General features: G+C 45.3%; 1 protein-coding gene across 1 annotated transcript in view; it reads right to left on the reverse strand.

Annotated features, from left to right (window-relative positions):
* The window catches only part of miga1 (mitoguardin 1), a 133,239-nt gene that overhangs the window by 13,958 nt on the left and 106,895 nt on the right, over positions 1-12,386 (reverse strand). Inside the window, exon 13 of the mRNA XM_070886539.1 lies at positions 5,075-5,209. Coding sequence (XP_070742640.1) covers positions 5,075-5,209 — 135 coding nt within the window. The remainder of the gene's footprint in view (positions 1-5,074; positions 5,210-12,386) is intronic.

The raw sequence follows: 12,386 nt of genomic DNA on the forward strand, positions 1-12,386 counted from the left end.
ATGGAAGACCAACAGGAAGAGCAGTGGGAGGAAGGTAGTGCAGGTGTCCCCTGCAGTCATCCCCCTGCAAAACAGATACACCGCTTTGGGTACTGTTGAGGGGGATGACTCATCAGGGGAGAGCAGCAGCAGCCAAGTTCATGGCACCGTGGGTGGCCCTGTTGCACAGGAGGGCAGGAAAAAGAGTGAGAGAGCTATAGTGGTAGGGGATTCTATTGTAAGGGGAATAGATATACATTTCTGTGGCCTCAACCGAGGCTCCAGAATGGTATGTTGCCTCCCTGGTGCAAGGGTCAAGGATGTCTCGGAGCGGGTGCAGACATTTTGAAGAGGGAGGGTGATCAGCCAGTTGTCGTGGTGCATATAGGTACCAATGATATAGGTATAAAACGGGATGAGGTCCTACAAGACGAATTTAGGGAGCTAGGAGCTAAATTAAAAAGTAGGACCTCAAAAGTAGTAATCTCAGGATTGCTACCAGTGCCACGTGCTAGTCAGAGTAGGAATCGCAGGATAGCTCAGATGAATACGTGCCTTGAGGAGTGGTGCAGAAGGGAGGGATTCAAATTCTTGGGACACTGGAACCAGTTCTGGGGGAGGTGGGACCAGTACAAACCGAACAGTCTGCACCTGGGCAGGACCGGAACCAATGTCCTAAGGGGAGTGTTTGCTAATGCTGTTGCGGATGAGTTAAACTAATATGGCAGGGGGATGGGAACCTATGCAGGGAGACAGAGGGAAGTAGAATGGGGACAGAAGCAAGAGTTAGAAAGAAGAAAAGTAAAAATGGAGGGCAGAGAAACCCAAGGCAAAAAGCAAAAAGGGCCAAATTACAGCAAAATTCTAAAAGGGCAAAGTGTGTTAAAAAGACAAGCCTGAAGGCTCTGTGCCTCAATGCGAGGAGTATTAGGAATAAGGTGGACGAATTAACTGCACAGATAGCAGTTAACGGATATGATGTAATTGGCATCACGGAGATATGGCTCCAGAGTGACCAAGGCTGGGAACTCAACATCCAGGGGTATTCACCATTTAGGAAGGATAGACAGAAAGGAAAATGAGGTGGGGTGGCGTTGCTGGTTAAAGAGGAAATCAATGCAATAGTAAGGAAGGACATTAGCTTGGATGATGTGGAATCTGTATGGGTGGAGCTATGGAATACCAAAGGGCAGAAAACATTAGTGGGAGTTGTGTACAGACCACCAAACAGTAGTAGTGAGGTTGGGGACAGCATCAAACAAGAAATTAGGGATGCGTGCAATAAAGGTACAGCAGTTATCATGGGTGACTTTAATCTACATATTAATTGGGCTAACCAAACTGGTAGCAATGCGGTGAAGGAGGATTTCCTGGAGTGTATTAGGGATGGTTTTCTAGACCAATATGTTGAGGAACCAACTCGAGGGCTGGCCATCCTAGATTGGGTGATGTGTAATGAGAAAAGACTAATTAGCAATCTTGTTGTGCGAGACCCCTTGGGGAAGAGTGATCATAATATGGTAGAATTCTTTATTAAGATGGAGAGTGACACAGTTAATTCAGAAACTAGGGTCCTGAACTTAAGGAAAGGTAACTTCGATGGTATGAGACGTGAATTGGCTAAAATAGGCTGGCGAGTGATACTTAAAGGGTTGACGGTGGATAGACAATGGCAAACATTTAAAGATCACATGGATGAACTTCAACAATTGTACATCCCTGTCTGGAGTAAAAATAAAATGGGGAAGGTGGCTCAACCGTGGCTAACAAGGGAAATTAAGGATAGTGTTAAATCCAAGAAAGAGGCATATAAGTTGGCCAGAAAAAGCAGCAAACCTGAGGAATGGGAGAATTTTATGTTACAGGAAAGGAGGACAAAGGGTTTAATTAGGAGGGGGAAAATAGAGTATGAGAGGAAACTGCTGGGAACATAAAAACTGACTGCAAAAGCTTCTATAGATATGTGAAGAGAAAAAGATTGGTGAAAACAAACGTAGGTCCTTTGCAGTCAGATTCAGGTGAATTTATAATGGGGAACAAAGAAATGGTGGAACAGTTAAAGAAATACTTTGGTTCTGTCTTCACGAAGGAAGACACAAATAACCTTCCGGAAATCCTAGGGGAGCGAGGGTCTAGTGAGAAGGAGGTACAGAAGGAAATCCTTATTAGGCGATAAATGGTGTTAGGGAAATTGATGGGATTGAAGGCCGATAAATCCCTGGGGCCTGATAGAGTACATCCCAGAGTACTTAAGGAAGTAGCCCTAGAAATAGTGGATGCATTGGTGATCATTTTCCAACAGTCTATCGACTCTGGATCAGTTCCTATGGACTGGAGGGTAGCTAATGTAACACCACTTTTTAAAAAAGGAGGGAGAGGGAAAACGGGTAATTAGAGACCGATTAGCCTGACATCAGTAGTGGGGAAAATGTTGGAATCAATTATTAAAGATGAAATAGCAGCACATTTGGAAAGCAGTGAAGGGATTGGTCCAAGTCAGCATGGATTTATGAAAGGGAAATCCTGCTTGACAAATCTTCTAGAATTTTTTGAGGATGTAACTGATAGAGCGGACAAGGAAGAACCAGTGGATGTGGTGTATTTGGACTTTCAAAAGGCTTTTGACAAGGTCCACACAAGAGATTGGTGTGAAAAATTAAAGCACATGATATTGGGGGTAATGTACTGACGTGGATTGAGAACTGGTTGGCAGACAGGAAGCAGAGAATCGGTATAAACGGGTCCTTTTCAGAATGGCAGGCAGTGACTAGTGGGGTACCGCAGGGCTGGGACCCCAGCTATTTACAATATACATTAATGATTTGGATGAGGGAATTGAGTTTAAAATCTCCAAGTTTGCAGATGACACTAAGCTGGGTGGCAGTGTGAGCTGTGAAGAGGATGCTAAAAGGCTGCTGGGTGACTTGGACAGGTTAGGTGAGTGGGCAAATGCATGGTAGATGCAGTATAATGTGGATAAATGTGAGGCTATCCACTTTGGTGGCAAAAACACGAAGGCAGAACATTATCTGAATGGCGTCAGATTAGGAAAAGGGGAGGTGCAACGAGACCTGGGTGTCATGGTACATCAGTCATTCAAAGTTGGCATGCAGGTTCAGCAGGCGGTGAAGAAGGCAAATGGTATGTTGGCCTTCATAGCTAGGGGATTTGAGTATAGGAGCAGGGAGGTCTTACTGCAGTTGTACAGGGCCTTAGTGAGGCCTCACCTGGAATATTGTGTTCAGTTTTGGTCTCCTAATCTGAGGAAGGTCATTCTTGCTATTGAGGGAGTGCAGCGAAGGTTCACCAGACTGATTCCTGGGATGGCAGGACTGACATATGAGGAGAGACTGGATCGACTGGGCCTGTATTCACTGGAGTTTAGAAGGATGAGAGGGCATCTGATAGAAACATATAACATTCTGATGGGACTGGACAGGTTAGATGCAGGAAGCATGTTCCCAATGTTGGGGAAGTCCAGAACCAGGGGACATAGTTGAAGGATAAGGGGTAAGCCATTTAGGACTGAGATGAGGAGAAACTTCTTCACTCAGAGAGTTGTTAACCTGTGGAATTCTCTACCGCGGAGAGTTGTTTTTGCCAGTTCATTGGATATATTCAAGGGGGAGTTAGATATGGCCCTTATGGATAAAGGGATCAAGGGGTATGGAGAGAAAGCAGGAAAGGGGTACTGAGGTGAATGATCAGCCATGATCTTATTGAATGGTGGTGCAGGCTCGAAGGGCCAAATGGTCTACTCCTGCACCTATTTCCTATGTTTCTATGAATATATCTAACGAACTGGCCTCAACAACTTTCTGAGTAGAGGATTCCACAGGTTCACAATTCTCTGGGTGAAGAAATTCCTCCTCATCTCGGTCCCAAATGGCTTACCCCTTATCTTTAGACTGTGACCCCTCTTATATTTATGCCCCTAGTTTTAGTCTATGATACCTGAGATAAAATACTTGTTCCCTCAAAGCATTTTTAAGGATGTGAATAAGAACTGGAGTGATATAGAGGGCGGATTTTCAACTTGCCAAACCCGGACGTAAAACTATAGAAACTGCCCGATTCCCATTGCCCTTTCTTTCAATGGGGATGAGAATTGGGCAGTTTCTGTAATGGGCGGCTGATTCACAACACGCAGCGGTGGGGGTGGTGGAAAATCTGCGAACTTACCACATAGAGCCAAAAGGAAAATAAACGCTGCAAATGCTGGCAATCTGAGAGGAATACCCTGAAAGTTTGTGTTCAGCTCCCAAAGCACATCACAACCAGTCACTGTTGCTACAGAGGCAAATGCAGAGAGCCACAAACGGCAAATCGATGAATGACCATTTTGCTAGGCCCTAAGCTCTGGACTTCCCTCCCTAAACCTCTACACTTCTCTCTCTCTCGCTCCTCCTTTAAGTTGCGACTTAAAACCTACCCCTTTGCCCAAGCTTTTGGTTACCTGTCCCAATAGGTGGCTCGGTGTCAAATGTTGTATTATATCGCTCATGTGGAGCACCTTGGGACGTTTCACTACGCTAGTTGCTGTGGTTATTACACTGATTTATGGCGAGAGCATGCAGAAATCAAGTGCAGGCAGTGGAAAGAGCGTTCAGCAAACCAGTCCCACCCATCCCTTCCCTCAACGACTATCTGCCCCACCTGTGACAGAAACTGTGGTTCTCGTATTGAACTGTTTAGCCACTAAGAACTCATGTTAAGAGTGGAATCAAGTCTTTCTCGATTCCGAGGAGCTGCCTATAATGATGATGATGATGATTTATGGAGGGAAGTACCGGCTCGATGGGCCAAATGGCTGCTTTCTGTGCTGTAACCATTCTATGTAACCATTCTAAGTCATGTGTGCAATATTAGTAACTGATTACCAACGTGGAATGGAATTGGAAGTAGACAAGTTAACACGTTTGATACATTAGCAGACAATGGAGCTTCATTTAAACTTGTTAATGTGATTCACACAATGAGTTTCAGCCCAGTATATCAACATATTTTAGATTACTGAAAAAGTACGCAATAGAATTCTTAAAATCCTGTAATATTCATACCAGTCTGTTAACATTATGTACAATTTCCTGCTTACAGTTTCCTTGAAGGAAGTGTTCAGCCAGCGATTGTTGACTACATTCTGTATCGATGTAGGGGGATTGTCCAGATCCTCAAAGGAATCCATCAGGATGAAGTCCAGGACAACGTCATAAAAATTCATATGTTTAACCTGTTTGGGATATAAACGCAGTTAGAATAAATCAGTGTATCAATGCAACAAGCTCACCAACGCACCTTATGGAAGTAGATCTTTTGCTTCAGTGCTCCAAGCACTGACGTTCATTCCCGATACGTGCTGCTCGTACTGAAGCTCGGTACTGTGATCACTAAAAGTGGAAATTTACCCGATAGAACACAAAGACATGAGGAAAATGTTCAGCTCTTGAAGCTCAACCCTCGTTCATTAAACTTTCCTCAAAGCTATCCCTCTAGATCATTAATCTGCCATCAAACTCCATCAGTCTAGTATGTTAGCTCTCTTATTGAAGTCCATCTCAGTACAATATTATCATCATCATAGGTGGTCACTCGAAACGAGGATGACTTGCTTCCACGCTGAAAAGGGATGAGTTCATAGGTGTTTCAATGAAGGACCTAATATTCCGGATCCCGAACTACATCCTGAAGGGTGGAAGATGCCTGTGCGTGGATTTTTTTAACGTGTGGTGACCGTTGCACACCAGCCACCACACGGGCTTGACAGAGCTAGGTCTTGGTCCAGTGGCAAGGATTAACCAAGACGACTGGAGACCTGCTCTGCTGCACGGACCTTGTGCGCACACATATCGCAGTGTGGGCTGGCCCGTGCTGCCCCTGGGCCCTCGCCTCTCCTGGGCCCTGATCACATCCCTCTACAAACTCTTGCCATTCCTTCGCCCTGACCTCGCCACTCCTGCTGCATCTGCCCGCACTGCAGTCAGCCGTCGCCTTCCTGCAGCAACTCTGTAGTGGTATGCCATCACATGCTGCTCCCTCTAATGGCCATTGTAGTAATGACAGTGAGGGAGCTGAAGGAATTACCCTGTTGCTGAAGGTCTTCTAGTGAAATTAGCATGGTCCCGGCCTGCAAGACCATCAGCAGGCTGGGGCCATTCGAGTAGAATATTAATTCCTCCATCAAAGCCCACCCCTCCAGTACATTAACCTTCCATCAAAGCCCAACCCTCCAGTACATTAGCTTTCCGATTGAAGTCCATCCCACTAATACATTAACTCCTCCATAAAAGTCCATCCCTCTAAACATAGAATCATACATAGAAACATAGAAACATAGAGAATAGGTGGAGGAGTAGGCCATTCGGCCCTTCGAGTCTGCACCACCATTCAATATGATCATGGCTGATCATGCACTTCAGTACCCCATTCCTGCTTTCTCTCCATACCCCTTGATCCCTTTAGCCGTAAGGGGCCACATCTAACTCCCTTTTGAATATATCGAATGAACTGGGCTCAACAGCTTTCTGTGGTAGAGAATTCCACATGCTCATAACTCTCTGAGTGAAGAAGTTTCTCCTCATCTCGTTCCTAAATGGCTTCCCCTTATCCTCAGACTGTGACCCCTGGTTCTGGACTTCCCCAACATCAGGAACATTCTTCCCGCATCTAACTGTCCATCCCGTCAGAATTTTAAATGTTTCTATGAGATCCCCTCTCATTCTTCTAAATTCCATTGAATCTCAGCCTAGTCGATCCAGTCTTTCTTCATATGTCAGTCCGGTCATCAGTCTGGTGAACCTTCGCTGCACTCCCTCAATAGCAAGAATGTCCTTCCTCAGATTAGGAGACCAAAACTGTACACAATATTCAAGGTGTGGCCTCACCAAGGCCCTGTACAACTGTAGTAAGACCTCCCTGCTCCTACGCTCAAATCCTCTCGCTATGAAGACCAACATGCCATTTGCCTTCTTCACCGCCTGCTGTACCTGTATGCCAACTTTCAATGACTGATGTACCATGACACCCAGGTCTCGTTGCACCTCCCCTTTTACTAATCTGTCACCATTCAGATAATAATCTGCCTTCCTGTTTTTACCACCAAAGTGGATAACCTCACATTTATCTACATTATACCACATCTGCCATGTATTTGCCCACTCACCTAACCTGTCCAAGTCACCCTGCAGCCTCTTAGCATCCTCCTCACAGCTCACACTGCTACCCAGCATAGTGTCATCTGCAAATTTGGAGATATTACATTCAATTCCTTCGTCTAAATCATTAATGTATATTGTAAATAGCTGGGGTCCCAGCAATGAACCTTGCGGTACCCCACTAGTCACTGCCTGCCATTCTGAAAAGGACCTGTTTATTCCTACTCTTTGCTTCCTGTCTGCCAACCAGTTCTCTATCCATGTGAATACATTACCCCCAATACCATGTGCTTTAATTTTGCACACTAATCTGTTGGGACCTTGTCAAAAGCCTTTTGAAAGTCTAAATACACTATATCCACTGGCTCCCCCTTGTCCACTCTACTAGTTACATTCGTAAAAAATTCTAGAAGATTTGTCAAGCATGATTTCCCTTTCATAAATCCATAGTGACTTGGACCGATCCTGTCACTGCTTTCCAAATGCGCTGCTATTTCATCTTTAATAATTGATTCCAACATTTTCTCCACTACCGATGCCAGGCTAACCGGTCTGTAATTCCCTGTTTTCTCTCTCGCTCCTTTTTTAAAAAGTGGGGTTACATTAGCAACCCTCCAGTCCATAGGAACTGATCCAGAGTCTATAGAATGTTATAAATTGACCACCAATGCATCCACTATTTCTAGGGCCACTTCCTTAAGTACTAAGGGATGCAGGCTATCAGGCCCTGAGGGTTTATCGGCCTTCAATTCCATCAATTTCCCGAACACAATTTCCTGACTAATAAGGATTTCCTTCAGTTCCTCCTTCTTGCTCGACCCTCGGTCCCCTAGTATTTCTGGAAGGTTATATGTGTCTTCCTTAGTGAAGACAGAACCAAAGTATTTGTTCAATTGGTCTGCCATTTCTTTGTTCCCCATTATAAATTCACCTGATTCTGACTGTAAGGGACCTACATTTGTCTTCACTAATCTTTTTCTCTTCACGTATCTGTAGAAGCTTTTGCAATCAGTTTTTATATTCCTGCAAGCTTACTCTCATATTCTATTTTCCCTCTTCTAATTAAACACTTTGTCCTCCTCTGCTGAATTGTAAATTTCTCCCAGTCCTCAGGTTCGCTGCTTTTTCTGGCCAATTTATATGCCTCTTCCTTGGATTTAACACTATCCTTAATTTCCCTTGTAAGCCACGGTTGAGCCACCTTCCCCGTTTTATTTTTACGCCAGACAGGGAAGTACAATTGTTGAAGTTCATCCATGTGATCTTCAAATGTCTGCCATTGCCTATCCACTGTCAACCCTTTAAGTATCATTCGCCAGTCTATCCTAGCCGAATCATGTCTCATACCGTCAAATTACCTTTCTTTAAGTTCAGGACTCTAGTCTCTGAATTAACTGTGTCACTCTCCATCTTAATGAAGAATTCTACCATATTATGGTCACTCTTCCCCAATGAGCCTCGCACAACAAGATTGCTAATTAATCCTCTCTCATTACACAACAGCCAATCTAGGATGGCCAGCTCTCTAGTTGGTTCCTCGACATATTGATCTGGAAAACCATCCCATATACACTCCAGGAAGTCCTCCTCCACAGTATTGCCACCAGTTTGTTTAGCCCAATCTATATGTAGATTAAAGTCACCCATGATGACTGCTGTACCTTTATTGCACGCATCCTTAATTTCCTGTTTGATGCCATCCCCAACCTCACTACTGCTGTTTGGTGGTCTGTACACAACTCCCACTAGCGTTTTCTGCCCTTTGGTGTTCCGCAGCTCTACCCATACAGATTCCACATCATCCACGCTAATGTCCTTCCTTAATATTGCATTAATCTCCTCTTTAACCAGCAACGCCACCCCACCTCCTTTTTCTTTCTGTCTATCTTTCCTGAATATTGAATGCCCTTGGATGTTGAGTTCCCAGCCTTGGTCACCCGGGAGCCATGTCTCCGTAAACATTACTTTCCCATTATGGCATCTCAATTGTATTTTGAATAACTCCAACATGTTTCCCTTTATTACCCGTTTGATAGATAACTCTAAACAGCCCTTTAAATGGAGATTTTTCCTAAAAATCTGTTTTAAATTAACTTTTCACTAAATTCCAACTTCTGCTAATCTCTTGGCTTACTTTGTAAGGGTTTTCCTTATCTATGCAATTAATACTCCGCAATGACGCACACTCTTCGCAGCATTTCTAGATGGTAAAACTCACATTTCTCTACTTGTTCCTCATAGCTCATCCCCATTACATTCAGGGTCAGTTTGTTTCTCTTTACTAAACCTTTCTTTTAATGTTCAGCAAGGATGTTAGCAGAGGGAAGCAGAACTCCTCCCCATTTGAAGCCAGTGTCAACATCATGCAATCCCAGGTCAGGCATCGCATGGATTAGATGCAGAGTAAATCACCCCCTGCTTTATCCCAATAGCAGGCCTTGGGTCCAAATTCAGAACACTTGTTTTCCACTTCCTACACCAGTCAGCCTGCATGCAGCCTCTTTGAGTGAGAGTGCTGATCTGTGTCCATTTTGCACTGTGGGCTCCTGCCCGCTAGGAACTGACTGAGGCTGCCCAAACTCACTTCATGCTGAACCCTTACAAGCCAGGAGACATTCATCCCATCAGCTAGGCTGGAATGGTGCACAGCTCCCAGAGATAAAAGGCCAGGGTCTAACCCATTATGTCACCCATTCAAATGGGAGTATTACTTATTTGCGGTGTTTTGATTAAAACTAAACATAGTTATTTATATGAATACAAAAAAAAAGGCATATAAGAAATCTATTATATGAGACAGACCATTATGTATGGGCCATCATGACACTGAACATGGACACAAAGGACAATGTGAAAATATTTGGTCCCAATATGACATAGCATCAGGATCAAGTTGTTTAGTACAGCCCAGTGGCCATAGAATCACAGAAGTTAACTGCACAGAAGGAGGCCACTCGGCCCACTGTGTCTTTGCCGGCTGAAAAAAAGCTATTCAGCCTATTCCCAATTTCCAGCTCTTGGTCCGTAGCCTTGCAGGTTATGGCACTTCACATGCATATCCCAGTACTTTTAAAATGCAATGAGGGTTTCTGCCGCTACCACCCTTTCAGGCAGTGAGTTCCAGACACCCACCACTCTCTGGGTGAAAAAAGTTCTCCTCCACTCATCTCTAATCCTTCTACTAATTACTTTAAATATACTGGTTATTGACCTCTCTGCTGAGGGAAATAGGTCCTTCCTATCTGTTGTGTATCTATAAAGCATGCACTCCCATGTTCTGCCACCAGGGAGCTCATCCCTGAAGTCCCAAGGGATCCCAGAATCCCTTGGGAGCACTGTATATAAGCCGGCCCCTAAGGCCTGTTCCTCACTCTAGAGTGCCTTATTAAAGACTGAGGTCACTGTTACTTTAACCTCCCTGTGGGCAGCCTCATCTGTGTTAGGAACACAATAACTGGCGACGAGTACACGAATCCAACGCAAAGATGCAGCAAACTGTGGGCATCCTGGAGAAGTTCTTGGAGGGTGAGGACTGGGAAGCCTATGTCAAACGGCCAGACCAGTACTTTGTAGCCAACGAGCTGGATGGAGAAGCAAACGCTGCAAAAAGGAGAGCGGTCCTCCTCACAGTTTGCGGGGCACCGACCTACAGCCTCATGAAGAATCTTCTGGCTCCGGCGAAACCCACAGATAAGTCGTAGCCGAGCTAAGGCGACTTGCAGGACAATGTGAGTTTGATGGTTACCTGGAGCAAATGCGCAGAGACTTTTTTGTACTGGGCATTGGCCACGAGACCATCCTACGAAAACCTTTGACTGTATAGACACCGACCCTCAGTAAGGCCATTGCGATAGCACAGGTGTTTATGTCCTCCAGTGATAACACCAAACAAATCTCTCAGCACACAAGTGCTATCAATGTTCATAAATTAACTGGAACTGTGTTTGCGAGCAGAAATGTACAGGGCAGAAACCACGAGTCTGCAACTGCCAGCAGGTCTCAGGTGACCCAGATGACTCAGAGTCCGCAACAAAGGATCAATGCAAGGCAATGTACACCTTGTTGGTGTTGTGGAGGCTTCCATTCAGCCTATTCATGCCGCTTCAAAGGGTATGTTTACAAGAGCTGTGGAACAATGGGACACCTCCAACGAGCTTGCAAACGAGCTGCAAGCTCTGCAAAACCTGCTAACCACCACGTGGCAGAGGAAGATCGGCCCATGGTGGATCAAAGCTATTTCGAGCCTCAGAGGAGGCAGATGCTGAAGTACATGGGGTGCACACATTTTCGACTAAATGTCCACCTATAATGCTAAACGTAAAACTCAATGGCTTACCCGTAGCCATGGAACTGGACACTGGCACGAGCCAATCCATCATGAGTAAAAAGATGTTTGAGAGACTGTGGTGCAACAAGGCATTCAGACCAGCCCTGAGCCCCATCCACACGAAACTGAGAACGTACACCAAAGAGCTTATCACTGTCCTGGGTAGCACCATGGTCAAGGTCACCTACAAGGGCACGGTGCATGAACTGCCACTCTGGATTGTCCCGGGCGATGGCCCCACACTGCTTGGAAGGAGCTGGCTGGGCAAAATCCGCTGGAACTGGGATAACATCCGAGCGCAATCACATGTCGATGAGGCCTCATGTACCCAGGTTCTTAACAAATTTCCTTCCCTTTTTGAGCCAGGCATTGGAAACTTTTCCAGGGCGAAGGTGCGGATCCACTTGGTCCCAGAGGCACGATCCATTCATCACAAGGCACGAGCGGTACCTCACATGATGAGGGAGAGAGCGGAAATCGATCTGGACAGGCTGCAACGCAAGGGGATCATCTCCCCAGTGGAATTCAGCGAGTGGGCCAGCCTGATTGTTCCAGTACTCAAAAGTGATGGCACGGTCAAGATTTGCGGCGATTATAAAGTAACTATTAATCGTTTCTCGCTACAGGACCAATACCCGCTACCTAAGGCAGACGACAAATTTGCAACGCTGGCAGGAGGCAAGACATTCACCAAGCTCGACCTGACTTCGTCCTACATGACGCAGGAGCTGGAGGAGTCTTCAAAGGGCCTCACCTGCATCAACACACACAAGGGACTGTTCATCGACAACAGATTCCCGTTTGGAATTTGATCGGCTGCAGCGATCTTCCAGAAAAACACGGAGAGCCTACTCAAGTAGGTACCACACACAGTACTGGATGACATATTGGTCATGTTCGGCGGTGTCCCAACCCACCTACAAAATGTG

Source organism: Pristiophorus japonicus, chromosome 8 (assembly GCF_044704955.1).
Source record: "Pristiophorus japonicus isolate sPriJap1 chromosome 8, sPriJap1.hap1, whole genome shotgun sequence".
Classification (NCBI taxonomy): Eukaryota; Metazoa; Chordata; class Chondrichthyes; family Pristiophoridae; genus Pristiophorus; species Pristiophorus japonicus.